The 26,574-nt window shown below is 44.4% G+C and overlaps 1 protein-coding gene and 1 non-coding gene across 3 annotated transcripts in view; both read right to left on the bottom strand.

Moving 5' to 3' along the window:
• LOC102942718 (L-amino-acid oxidase) overlaps positions 1-26,574 on the bottom strand; it is a 45,870-nt gene that overhangs the window by 10,489 nt on the left and 8,807 nt on the right. Inside the window, exons 1-2 of one of the 2 annotated variants that reach the window (XM_027820939.3) lie at positions 3,781-3,840; positions 1,255-1,463 (exon numbers count right to left, since the gene is read on the bottom strand). In XM_027820939.3, the coding sequence (XP_027676740.2) occupies positions 1,255-1,463; positions 3,781-3,817 (246 nt within the window). In that variant the 5' untranslated portion in view covers positions 3,818-3,840. Of the gene's footprint in view, positions 1-1,254; positions 1,464-3,780; positions 3,841-26,574 lie in introns of those variants that run through there. The other variant, XM_037913562.2, reaches the window with a different exon arrangement.
• On the bottom strand, positions 24,357-24,465 carry TRNAL-CAA. Its single transcript has 2 exons — positions 24,428-24,465; positions 24,357-24,402 (listed from the first exon to the last, which is right to left on the bottom strand). It is a non-coding gene; the product is annotated as a tRNA-Leu (tRNA).

Here is a 26,574-nt window from a genome sequence, read left to right as displayed (position 1 = left end):
ACCCATTTAAGGTGGGATTTTCAAAAGCACTCCGTCTTGGTTGAACTGCACCCACTGCAGTCAATGGGAGGAGACTGATGCCAAATTTGAGTGCACCTGAAAATCTGAGAGCCAGTTCTACACTCCCAAGGTTTGTTGGCCTAGTTGTGTTGTCAGGGGTATGAAAAAAAACCACACATCCCAGGCAACATAAGAATGCTGGCAAAACCCCCAGTGTAAACATGGCTAGGACAACACAAGAGTGCTTCTGTTGACACAACTAATGTCATTTGGGGACGTGGAGTTACCATACTGACAGACAAAACTCAGTCTGTCATCATAAGCTGCATCTAAACTAGGCAGCTCTGCTGGAATAGCTATCCTGGCAAAGAATTTGTAGTGTAGGCAAGGTCTGAGCCTTACATGCTGGCATAAGGATTTTGAGGGAAGATTTTCTCTAGCTGCATTTAACTATCATTGTGCTTTTGAAAACCTTCCTGTAGGTGCTTAACTTTAAGCACCCAAGTTTGAACATTTTGTCTGTATGTTTTCCAAAGCATCAGGGTCCTCAGAATTCACAAAGACCGTAGACTGGGATTTTCAACTCCCTAGGCTTCTATGCCTGAAAGACAAATGGATTTATGTGGGAGTTAAATAGTTCAGAAGTCTTGCACTGACTCCCCTGTACACAGAAATGAAGATCATTTAAAGGTATGCCTCCACTGGGCTGAAATTCACCTCTGTTGTTTGTGGCATGCAAAGAACATAAAAAGAAGGCAGAGTGAAGGCTACCAATAGCATATCAATTTTCACATGCTTAGATTTCTGCAAAAGAATGTATGCCCTGTACAGATATTGACATTTGAAAGTAGATAACTGTAACTTGCCACTTTCTAATGGATAGGGTTATTTTGAAACTGTAGCTTTTGGGGTGTTAGTTCCCCTTTCTATTTCTGATGATAGTTACTGTAACTTCTCCAGCTTTAAATTAATGAAGTTTCAGGGAAATGTTCCAGGACAGAAATGAGAACAGGGGAGCCTAAATCTTATTAAAATACAATGGGAGTTGGGCACCTAAAGTCCCATTATTGCCTTTGAAAAATCTCTTCCTTTGTCAGCAAGCCTTTTCTTTCTTTCTTGGAAATTCCCCTTGTTTCATTATTATCCATTCTTTAGCCTAATAACCTTTATTCCTCAGACAAGAAATAATGAAAAATACTCAAGCCAGCACTGACTCCCTGCCTTGCTCTGACATCTCTCTGTGCATAGAATTACCATGTGACCAGCATCTGTGAGCAGTTTGGCAGCAGTGAGTCCACTTATGCCTGCCCCCACAATGACCACCTCCACTGGATGAGTTGCCTTTCCGAGCCCATTTTCAGCAATCTTCACTAGGTCATTGTAGTCGGGATCATCAAGGCAAGGCAAGCTAGAGAAACTCTCAGGCCGTAATACAGCCACAAGGAAACACAGCCTGTAAAGCACTGGGGACATATGGACAAAGAGAAGTGAGGTGTAGTTAATGAATGATGCAGTCAGGGAAGCAAATTCATTTTCTGAAACCCAGATGGCAGGTAGCATCCCTGAAATGACACCAATCAACCCACAGCAGAGCTAAAATCCATAAAAGTGTGCGCAGCAAACCAGCCCTGAGTATTGCCAGACGATACATAAGAGCAAACCAGCTCCTAACATTACCAGTGTACAGAGACGATCATTTTAAGGTATGTCTACACTGGAGATGCATGTGTCATTTCCAGCTTGAGTAGACAGACCTGTGCTCCCTCTTATTGAGCTAGCATGCTAAAAATAGAATGGTATCCACAGCAGTGGAAGCATGGGGCGGGGAAGAGTATATTCCTAGGATCTTGGACAGAACCATATTAGGGGCAGGTACCCCTTCCTGCTGCTCACACCACCATGGCTACCCTCAGATTATAAAATCTTTGGGGAATGGGCTGTCATTTAAAACATCTTTGCACAGTGCCTAGCACAATGAAGGTGAGAGGCCTGGGTGAGACCTCTTAGATCCACCGCACATGGAATCGTTGACAGCCTAGGTAGAGAAGCTCAAACATATAACTCATCTCTGGCAGAGTGTGTGTCAGTCCCACCCGTGATGTGCCATACCCGAGCCCTAGGGACAGGGTAGCAACCTGGGGAGAGGAGCTGCAATGTAATGAACATAATGGGCAAGAGTTTCAGAAGTGCTGTTGTGTGACCAACTTGGGACACTTGAAAGAGGGCTGATTTTCAGAAAGCAGGTGTCCAGCCTTTTCTGAAAAATGAAGCCCCTTTAAGACGCCTCAGCTGGGGCACACTGAAATTGCTCTTTACCCTGTAGCTAAACCACAAGACATGGGCTTGATGCAGGAATTACAAGATGAAATTCTGTGTCTTGCATTAGGCAGGAGTCAGACTGGAAGATCACAGCCTTTGTTAACTTTAAGGTCTTGTCCACACTGCAGATCTTTTCCCAAAAAATTCAAACCAGTTTCAGTTGGAGCCACAGAGTCGATAAGTTTGTTGTTGGCCAAAATCATATTTATAACCAGTTTAAATAATTTGGCTATCAGGAGGCTTAAGAAAACCAGTTGTAAGAATGATGCTGGCTGCTTGAGCCTTGTCTACATTGGGGTTCTAACTAGGTTCAAACTGATTTTAAAACCAGTTTGAATCTTTTAATACATTTCCCCAGTGTGGACAAAATTGTAGTGAAGGGTGCTACTTAACTTTAAAGTTCAAAAGGAACTTTATAACAAGGAATATTAAAGCCATTTAAATAAAACTTTAAGGCGCAGTGGGTGAGATTTTCAAAAGCGCTCAGTGTTGACCTAAATTTGCTCCCACTAAAGTAATTGAATCTCCACACCTCTACAGTGCTTTTACTCCATTGGCTCTTTTGGAAATATTGGTGATTAGACCTCTCTGTGCTCCTCAAATAAATTTAGTTTTCTAGAAATGCCCTGAGAAACAGCAGGGTAGAGCCGAGCCCATTCAGGACAATCCTTTAAACTATAAACAGATGCATCACCAATGCATATAAATTCAGTTCTCAGTGATGAGAAACACAATTCAAGAGTTTCTAGTTTCAGGTGGAAGCTATTACCCAAAGAACCACAGAATAAGATGTTTTTTCTCTTCCCTTCTCAAACAGGCATCAGTTTCACTCAACAAACTAAACAGTACCAAAAATTTCCTTTGGACAACGTGACTTGCTTTAAACCCTGATCCTACAAGCCTGACTCACACGAGGAATCTCATGGAATCATTGTTGGCACTGGAACAGTGTCCCTGATCCATGCCCCAGCCTTGAACAGTTGTAAGTGGGACCCCCCACACCCCACCCCCAGCATATTATTGGATGGCACTTTCTCAGAGGGTTACACAGTATTAACAGCAATCGATGCATTTAGAGTCCTACAGTCTAATCCTGCTGCCATTGAAGTTAAAGGCAAAATTCCCATTGCTTTCAATCATTCAGGATCAAGCCCTGAGTGTGACCAAATTTTCCCATAAAATACCCACAAAGGTGGGTATGGATTCTCTTTTTTAAAAATCACATTGCCACCAAGAAGGCGTGATCCAAGGCTCATGGAAATCAGTGGGAATCAACTTCAAGGGAGCAGAAAGGGGTACTGAAAAACAAAGCCCAAGACACATTCATCTAAAAAAGAGCAAAAAAAAGTGAGAGGTTAAAATAAAGAGAAAGATGCAAAACAAGAAAGCAGCTGAAGATGGACTAACACACATCCTTTCCTAGCCCCAAAGCAATTCTCCCAGCACAGCAGTGTCACTTACAGAATCTGTTCATGTTTCCACCAGCAGCACTAGTCATCTAGTGAGCACTTTCATTTTATAGCCTGAACCAGCTGGTCTCAGAAAAAAAAAGTGGTTCAAAACTTCCAGCCAATCAGTATGTTCCAAATACTGAGAGAGATGTAATTAATTATTCTAGGGGAAAAGAATTTCCAGTCTGACACAATTATGTGTATCTTTCTGTCCCACCCTTTGATCAGGAGACACCAACTGACTGCAACACAAGTTACTTATTGTTCTGGTAAGTCCCACACATGTATACATGCAGGTCATACATCTATCTGTCTTCCTTTCAGCAGACATAGTACAATGCCTAATTCTGTAATTCTGTAATTTGGATTTTTCTGCCTATTGCCCCCCTAAATCTGAAGAAATCTGTGCAAGGCACAGGGGGAGTCCTTGTGGTACCTTAGTGACTAACACATTTATTTGGGCATAAGCTTTTGTAGGCTAGAACCCACTTCATCAGATGCACGGAGTGGAGAATACAGTAGCAGGTATATATACATAGTACTTTAAAAGAATTCCCATCTTTTCATGTACTATGTATATATACCTGTTACTGTATTTTCCACTCTATGCATCTGATGAAGTGGGTTCTAGCCTACGAAAGCTTATGCATCCGATGAAGTGAGCTGTAGCTCAAGAAAGCTTATGCTCAAATAAATTTGTTTGTCTCTAAGGTTCCACAAGTACTCCTTTTCTTTTTGCAAATACAGACTAACACTGCTGCTACTCTGAAACCTGTCATTATGCAAGAAAATAAGGGAACTGGTCAGCATGTCAGGCTGCTGTCTAACCATTGTCAGCTTTTTTTTTTTTTTAGGCATTACAGCAAAGGAAATTTGTAAGGAGGGTTTTGAAAGAGGATAATGAGATAGCCCTGTGGATGTTTTTGAGGAGCTGCTACCAAACACAAGGAGCAGAATGGGAAAAAGCACACAGGTGCTTCTCTGAAAACAAGTAGGCAAGGAGGCTGGTATCATGGGTCGGTCAGAGCCGCGTGCTGACATTTAGATATCACCACAGCTCTCTATAATCCACAGCTGCGCCCCAGCTTGGGCTGGGAGCGCCATGCGTGGTGGATGGTCTCGTGCCTTCCCGAAGAGGCTGTGCTTATATTTCTTTTTGTTTCATTTTTAATGGAAAACATGAAGGTCAGCTGTAGGCAGGTGGGGGAGGGCGCTGAAGATGCTGTGCCTAGGGGTGCGTAAGATGTAAATCAAGCCCTGCCCTTCTGGCCTTTAAATCTATGAGTCTCTGACTAGCCCTCTATGCACTACAGCAACAGTAATATGTGCATAACTTTACGCATGTGAGTAGTCCCACTAAATTCAAGTTACACCCGACTGTAAGTGTTTGCAGGATCAAGGTCTTAATTTACATTTTTTTAAAATTATCATTAACAGTATTCAATACTTATTACAGATGGACAAAACCTGGGAGAAGGCAGAGGGGAATTTCATGAAAATTAGGTTGAAATTCAAAAAATCCAGGACATTTTCCACTGAAATATTTTCAGCCAGGTTTACAGCTGGGAGAATTTTCAAGAAAATTTCATAAGATCTTTTGCCCTCATCTTTTCATGGAAATTCAAAATGTCCATGAAAATGTTTGTTAGCACTTAAGAATTAAAAAAAAAAAGCCAACCCAACCACCATAACAACTTTCATTCCAAAGGATCTCAGAACCCTTCACAGACTATAACTAATATCTGCAACCCTTAATCCCATGACTGGTTCCCGTCTAGTACTCGTTATTCATGTGAACCATCTCTTCGGCTTCAGTGAAACTATTCATCTGGGTAGGGACCACTCGCAGGAGAAAGGACACATGCTTTGTGTGACAGAGGACAACACCCTGCAATATCCTGGGCAAACTTTAATGAATTAAGTTAAACCTCATTAAATTAAGTTCAACATCTTTGGAGTTCATTGTATTAAAAATGCAATTGTTTCTGTGAGATTGCATGTAACTTCTCTAGGAGGAAAGAGTTATGTTAATGTAATTCCAGTGGGAGAGCCGCCGGTGCCCAAACTGTGGCCCCACCCCCTTGCACCACCCTTTTCCCTCGAGCCCCTGCCCTTGCAGCACCCCTTCCCCCTGAGGCCCCACCCCCACCCCACCCCTTCCCCCGAGGACCTGCCCCTGCATCGCCCCTTCCCCCCAAGACCCTGCCCCCTCCCCCCACTGCTTACCCTTACAGCCGGTAAAAAGTGGAGGGGCCATGGCCCCCTGTCTCCCCTCCCCTGTTCCGGTGCCACTAGTTCAAACTGGATTCTCCAAAGACCAACAGACAAAGAAAGGATTTTTTGGCTAAATAGCCTAGTTTTAAACAGGCTCAGGGCCTTTTTCCCTTGTGCAGCAAAGAGACAGGACCTTTGGTCCACAGAGGGCCTCAGTACCTAGGGAAGGCTTGGAAGGGCTTAGCCTATGGAGACCATATAAGACTGGGTGCAAGTTCTCATCTGAGGCCGTTATGAACTTGTGACATTAAAAGAGACCCCTTTGTGGGGTTTTGAAGGACTGCTCCTGCCAGAACCCATGTTAGAGTTGGGGTAATCTCTGGTAATCTTATTAGCAGGCGTGTAGGTTCTTTTATTGTTTTTAACATGTGTTCTCAGTAGTGCTTTTACCATAAGAACAAAATAGACTTGCCTAGGAAGTGCTGTGTGGTACCTTAGAACAGCCTCTGAGGATGTCATAAATATAAAGGGAAGGCTAACCACCTTTAAATCCCTCCTGGCCAGAGGAAAAACCCTTTCACCTGTAAAAGATTAAGAAGCTAAAGATAACCTCGCTGGCACCTGACCAAAATGACCAATGAGGAGACAAGATACTTTCAAAGCTGGAGGGGGGAAAACAAAGGGTTCTCTCTGTCTGTTTCAGAGTAGCAGCCGTGTTAGTCTGTTTTCGCAAAAAGAAAAGGAGTACTAGTGGCACCTTAGAGACTAACCAATTTATTTGCGCATAAGCTTTCGTGAGCTACAGCTCACTTCATCGGATGTCGTAGCTCATGAAAGCTTATGCTCAAATAAATTGGTTAGTCTCTAAGGTGCCACTGGTACTCCTTTTCTCTGTTGTTGCTTTTGCTGGGACCAGAGCAGGAATGCAGGTCAGAACTCCTGTAAAGGATTAATAAGCAATCTAGTTAGATATGCGTTAGATTGTGTTTTGTTTAAATGGCTGATAAAATAAGTTGTGCTGAATGGAATGTATATTCCTGTTTTTGTGTCTTTTTGTATCTTAAGGTTTAGCCTAGAGGGATTCTCTATGTTTTGAATCTGATTACCCTGTAAGGTATTTACCATCCTGATTTTACAGAGGTGATTCTTTTACTTTTCTTTAATTAAAATTCTTCTTTTAAGAACCTGATTGCTTTTTCCTTGTTCTTAAGATCCAAGGGTTTGGGTCTGTGTTCACCTACGCAAATTGATGAGGATTTTTATCAAGCCTTCCCCAGGAAAGGGGGTGTAGAGCTTGGGGGGGATTTTGGGGGGAAAGACGTTTCAAAGTGGGCTCTTTCCCGGTTATATTTTGTTAGACGCTTGGTGGTGGCAGCAATAAAGTCCAGGGACAAAAGGTAAAATAGTTTGTACCTTGGGGAAGTTTTAACCTAAGCTGGTAAAAATAAGCTTAGGGGGTTTTTCATGCACGTCCCCACATCTGCACCCTAGAGTTCAGAGTGGGGAAGGAACCTTGACAGAGGAGAAAGCAAGCAGCCCTGTTTCAGCAGTCGGACTTTGCTGGTGAATTCACAGTCTCACTAGGGTGTTGTTAGTAGTCTCAGAAGAGATGGCAAGAGAAGCTTGCTCAGGCCATCTGGGGATAACACAGTGAAGGCAGGGAACTGTTCAGCCTGGAGATACCCCAGTCAGAAGGGAGAGAGCCGTGTGTCTCCACCCAAGAGAGCCTGAAGTGGGTGCCCTCACTGAACCACTAAGGGGAGATATAGGTGCAGTTGCCCTGAACTATGTCACTCTACATTTAGGGGCCATTTACATCCAGCATTGAAATTCAGCTGCCTCTACTGTGATCTTGCAAAGTTTTATAGAATATGCTTAATTTGAACTCCCATGGAAGTCAGTGGGGCTATTCTATTCTAACTATGTGATATTTTTTTACCAACATAGCTATATGTCTGCACAAACCCTAGAGTAAACTCAATTATATTGGCATAACTGCTCTTACGCTGAAATTCATAGATTCAGGATTCTGAGGCCAGAAGGGACCACTGCCTTCCTGTATAATACAGGACACAGAACTTCGCCAAAATAATTCCTAGAGCCTACCTTTTAGAAAAACACACAAAGTTCATTTAAAAATCATCTGTGATGGAGAATCGCCCATGATCCTTGGTAAATTGTTCCAATCCACCAAGGCCCTTCGTAAGTGGTGTTATGACAGTAGACCTGTCTCCACGCTAGGAAAGCTATGCAGGTATAATTATACCAGCCAAGCCTTCCTACTATGGTAGACCTGGCCTTAGTATCACTGGGGGCCATCAGCCTTTGAATCTTGGGGTACGTCCGCACAGCAGCTGGAAGGCATCATTCCCAGTTTGGGTAGACATACATTCTCTATCTCTGCACTTGTGTGGCCACAGCAGCAAAGGCAGCAGCTTGGACTAGCTACCCACATAAATATCCAGGTGTCAGGAGGAACTGTACTCAGGTGGCCAGCCAGAGGGGGAATGTCTCCCAAGCTGTGAATTGCACTTTCCAGCTACAGTATACACGTACACATAGAAGCGTTAATCACAAATTCAGTCTTCCTCACATGATGCGTAGGGCTTGTAGGTATGGGAAAGTTTGGCCAGTTATACCAATGTATTTATACCAGTATAGTTTAAATCAAAATAGTAATACTGGTATAACTTCTCAAGTGGACACACTGAGTCCAGAATCAGAATGGCTTGTTATGGTTTAGTTTAAACCCCTTCCAAAGCACTAAACTGGATAGGGTTACCTTATTCTGTAATAAGAGTGACTATGGGGCAGTTATATTGATATCAATAGATCAGTTTAAATTCACACTTTAGTTTATGTAGGTTCCTTTGTAGACAAGCCCTCATTGGGTTTGGTGCAGGTTCCTCAAAGGTATTTCGGGTCCTAACTTTCACTGAAATCAATGGGAGCTAGAAGCCTAAATACCTTTGAGGATCTTGGTCTTTGTCCTTGATGAGCCTGGTTTACTCACTGTTTTTCTTCCCCACCCCCTTCCCCCCAAGGAAATCATGGGTGGCAGATATAATGGGCCAGGAGTGGCTAAACCTCCCCTAACCCAGGCTGGGACCCCTCCCACGTTCCACCCCAACCAAGGCCCCGCCCTCATTCCCCCTCTCCCCTGAAGCTAGCAGAGGCTTAGCTTGACCCAGGGGCCTCTAGCTCAGGGCTGCTGGAGCGGGTGGGCTGGTGCCCAGGCCGGCTGGCGGGCCGGGACTCAAGGCGGTCGGTGGCCTGGGACTCAGGGCAGCTGGGGTGGGCTAGCCGGAGCTCAGGCCAGGGTGCGGTGGGTGGGTGGGGGCTTGGGGCTCTGGTGGGTGAAGGGGGGTAGAAGGGGTGTAGGGGTGGGGCCTCGGGCAGAAGGGGTGGGGCCTTCGGGGCTAGACTCCCCGAAGGGAAGATTCACACGCCGCCCATGCTACTAAATAAGTAATTTAAGGTTCACTTCATCTGAGAAGTGTAACTTTAAATTGGCACTCCCCAGATTTTTAAATGTTTTGTTTCAAGGTTTTGCGAGGCTGTTTGGATTTTTTTTTTTTTGGTCCTAAGATTCTTGAAATGTAACATGCTCTCAACCTGCTGATCTGCAATCACAGTCAGAATTTCACTTTACTGGAATATTTATATATGTTGTAATCGCTGGTGTTTCTCCCCTTGCCTGGGCCCCACTTCCTCCTTCAACTACTTTCAGTTCTTCTACTACTTTTATTTCTAAAAAATCAGCTTAGAATCACATGGCCCAAAGAAGAGATTACATAGACTCATAACAACCAAATTACATCACTTGCCTTCTGAGTTTATGAGTCTGAGCACCTCCCAGACCTCTTTGCTTCCCATTTATGCCAGTGAAACACAAGAGTGAGCACGCAGGCTCGTAAAACAATCTGGAGTGCTAGTAATTTTGAAAGTTTCCTTTCCTGTGTGGTTTCCACTAGCCCTGTGACTGTCTCAGTAGTTTCTCCTAAACTACCATGACCTCACTGAGGGGTGGTTCCCATTCTGGCCTTGTGTATGTTACAAGTTTTTAGCATGTTTGAACACAGTTGTGAAGAATTCACAGAGCAGAACTAGCACATGTATGTGAACTGGTAATAGCATCTCCCAGCTGCAGTGAAGACACAACATCAGGCATAGGCGCCAACTTTTACTTTTCCCCTGAGGGTGCTCTACCCCTGCCCCGCCCTCACTCCGTCCCTTCCCCCAAGACCCCACCCTCGCTCTGTCTCATCCCGCCCCCACTGTGCTCCCTCCCCGAGGCCCCGCCTGCTCGCCGCTCGCCGCCCTCCCCCAAAGCACTCCCCAAGCTGCCAAACAGCCTATCAGCTGTTTGGCAGCACCCTGGATTAGCTGATCTGGCGTGTCACCAAACAGCTGTGACTGGTGGGTGATGAGCACCCACTGTTTTTTTTCTGTGGGTGCTCCAGCCCCGGAGCACCCACGGGATTGGCGCCCATGGCCTCAGGTCCCTTCACACTACTCCAGTAGGGTAAAGGGAGCTTGAAGTGGTTGTAAATGCCCCTCTGAGAATAGTCCCCTGCACAGGAGACTTCTCAACTGGTAGTGACCTGGTTTAAGAGATTTACATTGGCCCTACAAGTGAAGGGAGCATGTTGGAGATATTGACAGTGATGTGATGCAGAATGCACAACACTATGCCTATCTCTCCTGCCAAGAGCCTATAATGGGGCATGGGAAACAGAATAAGGTCTACACTACAAACTTATATCAGTATAACAGTGTCTCTCAGGGGTGTGAAAAATCCACACCCCTGAGCGAAGTAGTTATACCAACCTAACCCCAGGTGTAGAGCTTCTCCCACTGACATACCTACCACTTCTCAGGGAGGTGGATTAACTACGCCAGCGGGAGAGCTCTCTCCTGTCAGCACAGAGCGACTTCACTAAAGCGATACAGCGGCACAGCTGCACCAATGAAGCCATTATAAGTATAGACTTGCCCATATCTACCGCCTCTCCGAGAGGTGGATTAACTACTGTGACAGTCTGTACCCTTATGTTCACCTATGTACAAGGCTATGATAAACTTTGTACAAAGTATGCCTTGTGAGGTATCATTTGAAAACTCATAATTTGCTGATAATTATTGTCCTGGTAAAATATGCATAGCAACATTGTATGTAACATTATATGTAACAACATTGTATGTAACAACACTACTGTATGTTGTTACTAAGACATATTCCAAATCTGGGGAGACAGCAACAAACCAGTTGCTCAGAAACAAGAGCCAGACTTATGCCTCAGTCAGGTATCAACAAGATCAAATGGTCTATCACATGGTCAAGTGGCCATTCTTTGGCAAGAAGAAGGGTATGCGTGAGAAATCTACATTTTGACAAATAAGCAGCTGGGGCTTTCTGTCCCCTCAGACGTTCTCTCTCTTGAACCTCAGCTGGAGATGATTCTTGCTAAAAAGAAATGACTATAAGAGGGGAAGGCAAACATCCCAAAGGTACTTTTCCTCCCTTTCTCTAAGCTCACAGCATCAACAACACCTGAAGGAAAAGGCAAGGAGCATTGGACTGGGGGAAAGGTCCTGACTGAAAGGCATCCAGCAAATAACACTGCAAAACATGTGGTGAGAGAAATCTTTGCTTTGAATTCATTTCGCTTGTTAAGTTAGGTAGTAGTAGTGTTTTACCTTTTATTTCTTTGTAACCCATTCTGACTTTTAGCCTCATTACTTGTGAACACTTAAAATCTTTCTTTCTCTAGTTAATAAACTTGTTTGGTTGTTTTATCTAAATCAGTGTATTTGGATTGATCTATCTGGGAACCTCTATTTGGGATAACAGGATTCGTGCATATCATTTTCTATTAATGGGCTTGTATTGTCCAGAAGGAGAGAGCTGGGCAGTACAAGATGTACATTTCTGGGGGGAAATCTGGGACTGGGAGTTTGCTGATGTTGCTGTACAATATAACTTGTGAGTTGTTGGCTATAACACTCATACAATATATCTGGGAGTGATTTACATGCTGGGGTTGTTCTCACAGTGAAGCCGTATAAGAGGCACCCTGGGCTGAAGAATTTAGGGGATACAGCTGTTTAACTGTCCAGACTGTACCCTGGAGAATGTCACATCTAAGCTGATGGGAGAAGCAATCATGCCCAAAAGTATGAGGAGCACAAAGGTTTCTTGAACCCCACTGTCTTCATCAATCCATGCGCCAAGTGCAGGAGCAGAGTAACTGAAACTGCTGTGCCTAATTAATGGTACCCCTCAACCTCCATCCGTAACCCAGGCTCCAGGCATTCATGAGGTCCAAGCATGGAACCACTCCTTCATCATGGGACAAATTCTATCAGCCTCTCTCACAATGAGTAGCAATTTAGCAAGTAATCCCACTGCAGTGGCTAAAAGAACCAGCTCTGTTAGATCAAAGCTATCAGCCAACTCATCCAAGCAATATGTAGAGGGGGGGCAAAGAGTCACACCGTGTGAGCAATAAGAACAAGGAGCACAACCTGAGCTGATGCAGGACAGAGGCAAGAGCCATCAGAGGTAGAAGCCAAAGCATTGCCCAGCCAGCAATCTGCTGCTGCTGCTGAGCTTAAAAGCAAGCCTGTTTGCTCCCCCTAGCCAATCAGGCAGCCTGTCCGGTGACCCTACTGCAACTCAGCGGAGCTCATTAATCTGCTTGGAGACTGGGCTGATGAGTCCTCAGACTCAGCTGAAGTGCTCAAAACCCACTGGAGTTATTTGCAGTGTAGTCGTAGCTGTGTCGGTCCTAGGGTATTGCAGAGACAAGGTGGGTGAGGGAATAGCTTTTACTGGACCAACTTCTCTTGGTGAAAGAGACAAGCTTTCGAACTACCCAGAGCTCGTTAGAGTTATGTCAGTGTAAAAGCACTGTGAGTACCATGAAAGCACATTCAGTCCCTATTAGAGATTCACGACAGGTGTGGTGTGGGCCAGATTGACTGAGACACGTTGACAGCTTTGGGGCACGTCCTGGATGCAAAGCCGGTGTACCTGCGGCATAATTAGCCCTCTCTACAGGTTTGCTGCTGCTAGGTGCTGAGCATGCTCTGCTCCTATTGATCTGAGTCCAACCTGAGATCAGCGGCAGCTCCAGGAAGCTCTCAACACCTGGCAGCATCAGGCCGTTTTATACAACACAACAACCTGCATACCTTGCTCCGTGTCGCATAAAATAGGTCTTCAGCAGATCTGCCTTTCTTTGAGTCGACCATGGGGTAATTCAAGATATCAGGACTTTGTTTGACATTTCCTGCTCTCTCGCTGGCACCAGTAACCAAATATCAGCTGCTGTTACTCTGTGAGAACTTGTTTAGCAGAAGATTAAATTGTTCAATAAACGCTTGGACAATTCTGAGAGTGAGAGAAGAGAGAGGGTAATTTTGTTGAAAAGGAAAAGTCTTCTACGTGAACCAGAACAAAACTGGAGATCCAGTTCAAACCGGTATTTTTTACTTGAACCAGAACCAAACCTGCACCATAATTTTGGTCTATCTACTGAACCTGAACCAGAATCAAGAGGAAGAAAAAAACGGTTACTGCCCCGACAAAAAGTAGATGGGCCAGGCCCGTCCACTGGGGTAGCGTCCACCCAATCTACTTCCTCAGTCACACTGCTGCAGCAGAGTGGAGTACAGGCACTCTTCCTTGAGAATGAAGAGGGAACCCTGATCCTGGGAGGCGCTTGAGGTCCAGGAGTGGTGTGATGCTGAGTGGCTTTTGCTCCAAGTGGGGGGTGAGATGAAGGGGAGAGGAATGGAGAGCAGGCACCGCTCCAATCGTGCTTTGGAACTGGAGCTGGATGGTAAACAAACTTTGGTGCATCTCTGGAGTAAGGACATAGGTGCTAACACTTTTTTCACCTACATAGGTTTTGTAGGGTGGGAACATCCATTCCACTTGCCCTGGGACAAGGCATCTTCCGCCAACCTGACTCTAAGCATCTACACAAAAATGTCACTCCTGCCGATGTAACTCGCCTGTTATTCCGATGTAATAACTGCACCTCTGCGAGAGACGTAGCACTAGGTCGATGCAGTTAAGTGGACGCAGTGTCAGTGTAGACACTGCGTTGCTTACATTGACTGTCGCTGGCTTTGAGAAGCCTTCCCACAATGCCCCACCCTGGCAGTTAAATCGGTGCAAGCACTCTTGGTGAGAACGTGCACTGCCAGCACAAGGAGTGTAGTATGGACGTGCAAAAGTGATTTAATTACTGCGGTGGCTGTACAACACTGTAACTTAGGTCACCATAATTAGGTAATGTAGACTCAACTTTAGAAACAGTAGTGCCATTAGCAAGGAGTCTAAGGCTATGTCTACACTAGCACTTATGTCGGTAAAACTTAAGTCCCTCAGGTCTATGAAAAAAACACCCCCGTGACCGACATAAGTTACACCAACACAAGCGCCGGTGAGGACAGCGCTGTGTCGGCGAGAGATGCTCTCCCGCCAACACAGCTACCGCCGCTCATTGGGGGTGGTTTAATTATGCCGACGGGAGAGCTCTCGCCCGTTGGCATAGCAGCTGCACAGGAGACCTTACCGCAGCGCAGCTGTGCCGCTGTAAGTTCACGAGTGCAGACACAGCCTAAGAAGCAACTTGGAATTTGGAAAGGCAAAGTCTAGAGTCAGAACAAGCTCTGCAAAATTTGCAATTCAATCCAACTCACAGGGCTGACAATGACTCAAAATCACCCCCTCTGACCTGCTAAAACACACCCGTACTTGATCAGATTCTGCAAATGTGCAACTGGGCTGCGCTATTGACACTTGTATAGAGGCTTGTTTCAACAGTAGGTTAAATACCACAGTTAGTAGCCCTGCACTTTCATACTTGCATTCCATCAGAACTCTTGGGTGAAGGCCATCTGGTCCTGGTGACTTTTTATTGTTTAATTTTTCAATTTCTTCTAAAATCTCTTCTTCTGACACATCACTGTGGGAAAGTACTTCACATTCGTTACCTAAGCAGGATAGCTCTGATGGGGCTATTTCCTCCAAGTTCTCTGCAGTGAAGACCTATTCAAAGACTTCATTTAGCCTCTCTGCAATAGCTTTCAGAGTAACAGCCGTGTTAGTCTGTATTCGCAAAAAGAAAAGGAGTACTTGTGGCACCTTGGTTAGTCTCTAAGGTGCCACAAGTACTCCTTTTCTTTTTGCAATAGCTTTGTCTTCCTTTTTACAACATGTGCATCTAGTAGCCTGCTTGCAGGCTCCCTTCTTCCGCTGTACTTAAAAATCACCTTACTGTTAGTTTTTGCATTTTTAGCAGGTTGCTTCTCAAATTCTTGCATGCCGTTCCTTATTATACTTTTACACTCAACCTGCCAGAGTTTGGGCCACTCCCTATAATTCTAATTAGGATTTTACTGCCATGTTTTTAAGGATGCCTTTTTGCCTATAATGGCCAGCATTACAGTACTTTTTCACAGTGGTGTATACCCACTACATCACTGATGCTTGAAACAGAAGGCACCCAAGCCACAAGATTGTACATTAAGAATCTCCTCTATTTTCACACAGTGAACAGCCAAAGAGGGGATGGTGGTATTGGAACAAGCAACCTTTCAAAGTCTAGAATTTAAAACAACCAAACAAGGGTAACTTTTGCCTTCTAGAAAGCCAATAAACTCTCTGATCACCAAAGAGCCCCTCAAAGCTATATCTCACAGCTTTCTCTACTTTGAAAGACAGCATTGCTCAAGAAAGAGAAGGGAAAGAGGTGGTTTGGTATTCAACACTCAATGACTGCTTAGAAAACAGCCATGCTAACATAAGAACAGCCATACTGGGTCAGACCAAAGGTCCATCTAACCCAGTACCCTGTCTTCTGACAGTGGCCAATGCCAGGTGCCCTAGAGAGAATGAACAGAACAGGTAATCATCAAGTGATCCTTTCCCAGTTGCTCATTCCCAGCTTCAGGCAAACAGAGGCTAGGGACACCATCCCTGCCCATCCTGACTAATAGCCATCGATGGACCTATCCTCCATGAATTTATCTAGTTCTTTTTAGAACCCTGACATAGTCTTGGCCTTCACAACATCCTCTGGCAAAGAGTTCCACAGGTTGACTGTGCACTGTGTGAAGAAATACTTCCTTTTGTTTGTTTTAAACCTGCGGCCTATTAATTTCATTTGGTGATCCCTAGTTCTTGTGTTAGGAGAAGGAGTAAATAACACGTGCTTATTTACTTTCTCCACACCAGTCTTGACTTTATAGACCTCTATCATATCCCCCCTTAGTTGTCTCTTTTCCAAGCTGAAAAGTCCCAGTCTTATTAATCTCACCTCATACGGAAGCCATTCCATACCCCTAATCATTTTTGTTGTCATTTTCTGTACCTTTTCCAATTCCAATATATCTTTTTTGTGATGAGGCAACCACATCTGCATGCAGTATTCAAGATGTGCGCGTGCCATAGATTTATATAGAGGCATGATATTTTCTGTTTTATAATCTATCCCTTTCCTAAGATTCCCAACATTCTGTTTGCTTTTTTGACTGCTGCTGCACACTGAGTGGATGTTTTCAGAGAACTATCCACAATGACTCCAAGATCTTTCTTGAGTGGTAACAGCTAATCTAGACCCCATCATTTTATATGTATAGTTGGGATTATGTTTTTCAATGTGCATTACTTTGCATTTATCAACATTGAATTTCATCTGCCATTTTGTTGCCAAGCCATCTATTTCTGAGAGATCCTTTTGTAGCTCTTCGCTGTCTGCCTGGGACTTAACTATCTTGAGTAGTTTTGTATCATCTGCAAATTTTGCCACTTCACTGTTTACCCCTTTTTCCAGATCATTTATGAACACGTTGAATAGGTCTGGTAGCAGTATCGACACCTGGGGGACACCACTATTTACCTCTCTCCATTCTGAAAACTGAGCATTTGTTCCTACTCTTTGTTTTCTATCTTTTAACCAATTACCAATCCATGAGAGGACCTTCCCTCTGATTGCATGACAGCTTACTTTGCTTAAGAGCCTTTGGTGAGGGACCTTGTCAAAGGCTTTCTGAAAATTGAAGTACACTATATCCACTGGATCCCCCTTGTCCACATGCTTGTTGACCCACTCAAAGAATTCTAGTAGATTGGTGGGGCATGATTTCCCTTTACAGAAACCATGTTGACTCTTCCCCAATAAATTATGTTCATCTATGTGTCAGACAATTTTGTTCATTACTATAGTTTCAACCAGTTTGCCCGGTACTGATGTCAGGCTTGCAGGCCTGTAATTGCCGGGATCACTGCTGGAGCCCTTTTTAAAAATTGGTGTCACATTATCTGTCCTCCAGTCATTTGGTACAGAAGCTGATTTAAATGGGAGGTTACAGACTACAGTTAATAGTTATGCAATTTCACATCTGAGTTCCTTAAGAACTCTTGAGTGAATACCATCTGGTCCTGGTGACTTATTACTGTTTAGTTTATCAATTTGTACCAAAACCTCCTCTAATGACACTTCAATCTGGGACAGGTCCTTAGCTTTGTCACTTAAAAAGAATGGCTCAGGTTTGGAAATCTCCCTCACATTCTCAACCATGAAGAGCAATGCAAAGAATTAATTTAGTTTCTCTGCAGTGGCCTTATCGTCCTTGAGTGCTCCTTTAGCATCTCGATCGTCCAGTGGCTCCACTGGTTGTTTCGCAGGCTTCCTGCTTCTGATGTACTTAAAACGATTTTTGCTATTACTTTTGGAGTCTTTGGCTAGCTGTTCTTCAAATTCTTTTTTGGCCTCCCTCATTGTATTTTTACACTTCATTTGCCAGAGTTTATGCGCCTTTCTACTTTCCTCATTAGGATTTAACTTCCACTTCTTAAAGGATGCCTTTTTGCCTCTCACTGCTTCTTTTACTTTGTTGTTTAGCCACGGTGGCACTTTTATGGTTCTCTTACTAGGTTTTTAAATTGGGATATACATTTAAGTTGAGCCTCTATTATGGTGTCTTTAAAAAGTTTCCCTACAGCTTGCAGGGATTTCATTTTTGGTGCTGTATCTTTTAATTTCTGTTTAACTAACTTCCTCATTCTTGTGTAGTTCCCCTTTCTGAAATTAAATGCTACAGAGTTGGGCTGCTGTGGTGTTTCCCCCACCACAGGGATGTTAAATTTCATTATATTATGGTGAATATTACCAAGCAGTCCAGCTATATTCACTTCTTGGACCAGATCGTGTGCTCCACTTAGGACTAAATCAAGAATTGCCTCTCCTCTTGTGGGTTCCAGGATTAGCTGCTCCAAGAAACAGTCATTTAAGGTGTCAAGAAACTTTATCTCTGCATCCCGTCCTGAGGTGACACATACCCAGTCAATATGGGGATAGTTGAATTCCCCTATTACTATTGAGTTTTTTATTTTAATAGCCTCTCTAATCCCCCTGAGCATTTCACAGTCACTATCACCATCTTGGTCAGGTGGTCAGTTATATATCCCTGCTGCTATATTCTTATTATTAGAGCAAGGAATTACTATCCATAGAGATTCTATTGTACAGTTTGGTTCATTTAAGATTTTTACTTCATTTGATTCTATGTTTTCTTTCACATATAGTGTCACTCCCCCACCAGCACGACCTGTTCTGTCCTTCTGATATATTTTGCACCCTGGTATTACTGTGTCCCATTGATTATCCTCATTCCACCAAGTTTCTGTGATGCCTATTATATCAACATCCTCATTTAATACAAGGCACTCCAGTTCACCCATCTTATTATTTAGACTTCTAGCATTAGTATACAAGCATTTTAAAAACTTGTCACTTTTTAGCTGTCTGCCACTACATGATGTAATTGAACGGGACTTTTTTCATTTGACTGTTTCTCATCAGATCCTACCTGTATTTTATCATCTTCCATCCTCTCCTCCTTACTAGGACATAGAGAAGTTCCATTAATAGATCCTCCCCTAAGGGCTGTCCAAACCACGTGCTCCTCCACACCCGTCGGCTTTCCCCCTGCCCTTAGTTTAAAAACTTTTCTATGACCTTTTTAATTTTAAGTGCTAGCAATCTGGTTCCATTTTGGTTTAGGTGGAGCCCATCCTTCTTGTATAGGCTCCCCCTTTCCCAAAAGTTTCCCCAGTTCCTAATAAATCTAAACTCCTCCTCCCTACACCATCGTCCCATCCATACATTGAAATGCTGCAGTTCTGCCTGTCTAACTGGCCCCGCATGTCGAACTGGAAACATTTCAGAGAATGCTACCATGGAAGTCCTGGACATCAATCTCTTACCTAGGAGCCTAAATTTGGCCTCCAGGACCTCTCTCTTATCCTTTCCTATGTCTTTGGTACCTACATGTACCATGACCACCAGCTCCTCCACAGCACTACACATAAGTCTATCTAGATGTCTAAAGAGATCCGCAACCTTCGCACCAGGCAGGAAAGTCACCATGCGGTTCTCCCAGTCATCGCAAACCCAGCTATCTATGTTTCTAATAATTGACTCACTCATTACTAATACCTGTCTCTTCCTAATAACTGGAGTTCCCTCCCCTGGAGAAAGAAAAGGAGTACTTGATATTCTATGATTCTATTTCTGGCACCTTAGAGACTAACCAATTTATTTGAGCATAAGCTTTTGTGAGCTACAGCTCACTTCATCGGATGCATCTCTCTCCCCTGGAGAGAGATCCTCAGTGTGAGAGATTACCACAACATCATCTGGAAGGAGGGTGTGACGTTGCACTCCTTAATGTTTTATAGAAATATGCTTATGAGTGTGAATATGATGTAACTGAAATATGCTTTATGCAAAAAGTCTCTTGTACGGTATCATTACAAAGCTTATGATCTACTGAGTGTGTTCATCCTATTTGTTTGCAATGCATTATTTCTATGTCTGCAGTTAGGAGAATAAGATATAAACTTGTATTACTGATGTAAACATATTAAGTGGAAGCCATTACGGGTGCTTCAGAATCAATGACCTGTAAATGGCTCTGTTTATTTGCAAGCCTTCCTGGGTACCTGCAGGCCAGCCCTGGAAGAATGGAGGCTGGGGTCTCAGAACATGTGAACGTGTCACCTGATAGTGAATCAATCTTAAACTTTTCAATTTAGCAGTAGGGGTGGGGACCCAGAGAAACAAAAGATTCCCACCTTGTGCCAAAGCTATAAAACAGGGTGGAACAGAACAAAAGGGGCTGCCAGTCATGAAAAAACCCCTAGTTTCCACCTAAGATGTCTGCTGGAACTAACAAGGACTGTACCAGGGGAAAAGATTGGGCCCAGACTAGAAAGGAGTCTAGTCTGTGAAAGAAGCTTATTGGAACATCTCTGAGGATGAGATTTTACCTGTAATTAGTTTCTTAATGTATTAGGCTTAGACTTGCATGTTTTTGTTTTATTTTGCTTGGTAACTTACTTTGTTCTGTGTGTTATTACTTGAAACCACTTAAATCCTACTTTTTATACTTAATAAAATCACTTTTGTTTATTAATTAACCCAGAGTAAGTGCTTAATACCTGGGGGCAAACAGCTGTGCATATCTCTCTATCAGCGTTATAGAGGGTGGACAATTTATGAGTTTACCCTGTATAAGCTTTATGCAGAGTAAAACGGATTTATTTGGGATTTGGATCCCATTGGGAGCTGGAGATAGGTGACCTGCTGAGCAGTTTTCAGTTAAAATCTGCAGCTTTGGGGGCATAGACCAGACCTGGGTGTGTGTTGCAGCAGGCTAGCGTGTCTGGCTCAATAAGGCAGGGTTCTGGAGTCCCAAGCTGGCAGGGAAAACGGGCTCAGCATGTCAGGTGTCAGACCCAAGGGGGTCTCTGTGACTGAACCCATCACAGGGGGTCCCAACTATGCAATCGTTTCCCTCTGCTCCAGTTGGATGCTCCTTCCCTGAGGCTTTCATTCCCCTCAACAGCACAGAGGCTGTGAGACTGGGGGTAGGACTGTTCTACTGTGTCCCGGAAAGTCTCATCTACGTACCTCTCTGTCTCCCTTAGCTCCTCCAATTCAGCACTCTGATCTCCAAGGCCCATACATGGTCTCTGAGGGCCAGGAGCTCCTTGCACCGAATGCATACATACACCACCTGCCCATAGGGCAGGTAATCATACATGCTGCATTGGGTGCAATAAACTGGATAGCCCCCACTCTGTTGCTTGACTTCTGCCTGTGTTATCTTTTTACTCGTGAAGCTCATTCCTTGGTTGTTGTTTTGTTTTTATCAGGGGGTGTTTTTGTCTTTAAGTTTAAAGAATGTTAAGTTTATCTAACCGCCCCCCCCCCCACACACACACACACACACACACACACCAGCCCTGTAAACTCCATCACAAAACTTCCCTGTTCCCTAGCTCCTCTGGTTGCTTAGGGGCAGGCTTTTTAAAGCCCTGGTCTTCCTGAGTAGCCCTACCCCTTGGTTAAGGGTTGATGGGTGATAAAGGACTTACGTATCAAAGCCTCGTTAAGAAGCTCTTAGCCTTGCCTAGCAGTTCCACCACAATCATTTGGTCCTCAAGAAACAAGAATATACGTTTGCTGGAACCTGTCTTCAGCCAGGGGGGTTGAGTCATCAACTCTGCTGTTTTTTTCACTTCCTCCCTCAGGCCAGGGGCAAGCCCTGTGGGGCTCTGATGGCTGGCTCGAAGTAATTGATGCAGCCCGGCTGCCTCCCACTCTGGGGACAGCATCACATGGGGACTTTGACTGGGGTGCTACACCAGACAAATCTTAGCCCAAGTATATAAAGGCCAGCTGAGGGTGGACAGAAATCTTCCGTGGAGCCGAAAGGCTAAAGGTAGCCTGCCACCCTCCTCAGCTTCCTCCCCCACTCATGGGAGCACTGGCCTGAACTGCTGGGTCGGGGACTAAGGGGCAGGCCCACCAGCTCTGCCCTTTGGACGCAAGACACTGACCCGCCGGCTGCAATTCTTTCCAGCCGAGGTTTCCTCCTCAGGTGGAGCCCAGCGGGGCCCATGGTCCCCTGCAGGAGAAGCCACACAAGAAGGTTTAAGACTGCAGCTGCAGCAGAAGGTGGGGAGGCTTAAGAGTCGACACATCCCATTAGGGGAGAGGCTTAAACGTTGACCTCTTCAGTGCCAGGCCAGGGATTGCTGGACCCCATCTGCCCACCGCTCAGGAGTAGTGCCCAAATCCCAGTAAGGCCAGAAGGGGGCATCCAGATGGACCAGAAAGGAGCTGCCGCAGAAGGCTTGTACCAGGCCTCAGCCATTGGAAGGTGACTTTGTTTTGTTTTTTTTCTCCTCCCCATTTTTGCCTTAATTCTCTACAGGAGAAGCGCCAGTGTGAACAGTGCTTTGGCAGCAGGAGTGCTCTCCTGTGACAGAGCTAACCCCGCTCGTTGGGGGTGCAAGGTTTTTGTCGGCAGGAGAGCTACACTGCGCAACTTTCAGCGGCATGGCTGTAGTGACACAATCGTGTCGCTAAAAGCTGTGTACTGTAAACATAGCCTAAGAGGCAGGGCCGCCAGCTCCGCAGAGCCGCCAGCTCCTCGCTCTGTCCCCTGCCATCTAACCTGGGGTGACAATTACACAGCTTTGCTGGACTGCTCACAGACAGCCTCCAGGATGCAAGTCACTCCCAGCTATGTCTGTGTGCGTGTTGCAACCAACCAGCCACACCCTGGCTCTCACCAGCCTTGGTTATATTGGAAGAAGTTGATGCCAATGCACCCCCAGTCCTAGATTTCCCCCAAAAAATATATGACTTGTACTGCACTGCCCTCTCCTGAGCAATACAAGCTTATATAAAATCCATTATTTTATTAAGAGAAATGATATGGACACTTTGATTTAAACACACTGGATTAGTGAAAACAACAAAAGAAGTTTATTAAGCACAAAGAGCGAGATGCTAAGCGAATACAAGTAATGAGACATACAAAGTCAGAAATGGTTACCAGAAAAATAAAGATAAAACGCAACTGGTGCCTAACTTAACAAACTACATTAAATTCAAAGCAGAGGTTTTCTCACCTAAAGCTCTCAGCAGTCCTTAGGTTTGGACCTCTGCTCTTCTTTAATGGTTCCTTCCTTTGTTCCTTCTGGTGTAGTGAATCAATGGACAGAGAGGGGAAGAGGTGGGAGTGCCTTAGGGTGTTTGTCCCCCTTTTTATAGTGTCAGTCCCCGCCTTGGAAAACATTTCCAGATGAGATTCAGTAGACAGAGTCTATAAGAAAGGGTGTTCCCTGCTGCTTTCCTCACCTGTTTGAGGTTTCTTTGTCTACCCTTCCTCCTTGATGATTCTGTTTACTGCTTCAGTACCAATTAAGCAGGGCACACATTCCAGGGCTGTTTGCCATGGTCAGCTTGGAACATGTGTTAATAACACCATACAGTGGAATCTTATAACTTCAAATACAATATCGCCACACACATTTTAGCAGGACAGTAATGAGCAGCAAATTATGAATTTTCAAACAATACCTTACAAGACATACTTTATACAAAGATTATGGCAATCATGTGTAAGGTGTGGACACAGGGGCACACTTTGTCGCTGACACCAGGTCTGCAGTACTGACTCTTCAAGGCAAAATCCTATGCAAACCAGTGAAGATTTTTGTGGGTTTTTTTTTTTGACAATTATAATGTCATGTCCCAAAGAAAACGTATTATACCTGTGACTAACCATTTTTTTCCAGAATTCTTATAAGAACGGCCAGACTGGGTCAGCCCAAAAGTCCATCTAGCCCAGTATCCTGTCTTCCGACAGTGGCCAATGCCAGGTGCCCCAGAGGGAATGAACAAAACAGGTAAACATCAAGTGATCCATCCCCTGTCGCCCATTCCCAGCTTCTGGCAAACAGAGGCGAGGGACAATTGCCTGGATTATTCTTAGGTTAATTATTCTAATATGTTGTATTTACAGGATTTTTATTTTGCAGCGTAAAAGAATATAATGGTGACTTCTCTCCAAAACATCACATCCTACATGGAAAGAAAGAAACAATTAGAAGTGAGAGAGAGATGTGAGAGAGAGAGTCTGCATGCATCCGATGAAGTGAGCTGTAGCTCACGAAAGCTTATGCTCAAATATATTTCTTAGTCTCTAAGATGCCACAAAAAGAAAAGGAGTACTTGTGGCACCTTAGAGACTAACCAATTTATTTGAGCATAAGCTTTCGTGAAGTGAGCTGTTGTCCTCCTTTTCTTTTTGCGAATACAGACTAACACGGCTGTTACTCTGAAACCTGTCATTATATAAGGTGCCACAAGTACTCCTGTTCTTTTTTAGAGAGAGAAATGATTCCCTTGTCTGTGTTTTCCCATTTTTTAATTCAGTGTAACTTAAATCTCCCTTCTTGAAAGAAAAGCTCAAACAGGAAAGGAAAAAAAGATGTGTCAGAAGTGGGATTTGAACCCACGCCTCTATACAGAGACCAGAACACCCAGCAGAGGGGAAGACAGAGCCTTGAGTCTGGCGCCTTAGACCACTCGGCCATCCTGACACTGATGGTCTAATATTTCAAACAAATGTATCCTCATTTCTCTGACAATGCATGTTTCTAATTCATTTTGCTTCTGCAGTTTGTTTTCTCTTCCTGTTGTTCACACACCCCTAAAACCTGCCCCGCAAAACACCCAGACCCACAGGCAGACAGAGCGCAATGGAGCCAGCCGCTCCCGCTGTGTTGGTGAGGGAAAGGGGAGTGGGTCAGACTCACTCCAGTCTGGGGTTCCGCTTCTCTGCGTCCACGTTTGGTGTTTACGCTACAAATCAGGCAGAGGTGAGCGCACCGCTTGGAAAACGGATGCAGCCAGTTACTGATCAATAATATAGCAAGCCGGGAAAACACCAAGGCCAAAGATCCACCTCCCTTTTACAAGCCGCCGCCACCCCCAACTCCCTGTCGTCTTTAACCCTACCCCTGGTGGACATCTGGCTGAAACCTGTCGCAAAGCAGATAGCTTTGGGAACGATTCTTCTACCTTCAGCAGGCTCAGGGCTTGCCTACACTAGGATGTGTTTTCACAGCACAGTTAGCTCGAGTTATAACTTGAGTATTACCCCTAATTTGATTCCTGTCCATACATAACAATCTGTAGCTCAAGTTAAGTGGTGCTTTAAATTTGAACTCGCTAGCCTATTGGGAGGGTGGGTTGAAGCAAGTAATGCGGGGCGGGGGGGATGTAACAGCTAATCCAATCCCCCTGCTAATGCCATATCACCCTGTGCAGCCAGAGTGCTGTGCTGAAGTGTGGTCAGTCGCTTTCACTCCAACTAGGCTAGGTCAAGTACGCAGTACCTTGAGTGTGTTAACTCTCACTAACTGTTACACTGAAAACAAGCCCTTAGAGTTGTTCCTGATCAGCAGTGTGTGTGGAGATTCTTATTCCAGAACAAGAATGCCTGGTTTGTGTTTAACCAACTGTCAGAGTTAAACTATGCCAAAACAAGACACTCTTGTTCAAGAATACGAGTGTCCACTGTCCAGGAGCAGCTACTGCGCTTTACGTTCACAATCTCTCTTAATTTGCATTAACTTTCAAATGTAGACAAGCCCTCAGTGTTGTCAACTCTTGCGATAGCTGGTGTTTTTCTTAAAGTTCCAGCTCCAGGAGTCATATGATTATGACCTTCAGCTTTGTTTTGTTTTTTAAGAAGTTTCTAGTCCCCAGTGCAAAGAAAAGCTTGAAAACATGCCCTGAATGAATTCTAATGGCTCAAAAACCAGAAGGCAAAGAAAAAGAACCCCAAATGTACTATGCAATGCAATATCATGATTTTTAAGCCCCCCTAATGATTTTTTGAGGCCTTTGAATGCCAGGCTTTAGTGTTACTGCATCTCTCTGTCCCATTAGAGAGAGGATGATCTAGTTCTTCAGCTAGAACACTTTGATTTCTTAATGCTCACAGTCAAGTGATCGCCACGAGGGGAAGAAGAGGACGGCTAAGATCAGGAAAAGAATCAAAGCAGCGCTATCTCTCACAATTTACATCACGCGTCTCACAATAGCTGGCGGTTTACTCGAAGGCCCAGCTGCTGGAACCAAGAGATGGAATGAGAATCTCAGCTTTCATGGGGGGAAAAAAAAGTGTAGCTCTCTCGGGGGAAGAAAAGACCTTTGAAATGTGAAGCAAGTGCAATCGAAAGACCAGAAGCCAAAGAAAAAGAAAAAAGTTATTATTTGGCGGGGGAGAGGGGGATCTCATGAATTTTAAGCCAGTCATGACTGGGGGCTCTGATTTATGATTTTCAAACGCTGGGTTAGTGATACTGCAATCAGCTATTTTGATAGGTCCAGGCACACAGCTCCAGATCAGGGAGGAGGCTGCTCTTTCTCACACTTAGGCCTTATCTACACTACAAATGTTTTGCCGATGGAGCTATTCTGTTACGGCTAAACCAGCAGAACCCCTAGTGTAGACACAACTTATGCTAACAGAGGGAGTTTTTCTGCTGGTGTAGTAACATCATCTCCCCAAATGACATGAGCTATGCCAACAGACAGACTCAAGGACTAGCTGTATAGAGAGAGATCTGTGGCTATCCCCAGTGCTTTGATGAAAATCAGTTTCCTGAGGAATAAAGTTTATGACACACATTAGCTACAGA

This window comes from Chelonia mydas, chromosome 14 (assembly GCF_015237465.2).
Source record: "Chelonia mydas isolate rCheMyd1 chromosome 14, rCheMyd1.pri.v2, whole genome shotgun sequence".
NCBI lineage: Eukaryota > Metazoa > Chordata > Testudines > Cheloniidae > Chelonia > Chelonia mydas.
This window is presented reverse-complemented; position numbering and strand designations above follow the sequence as displayed.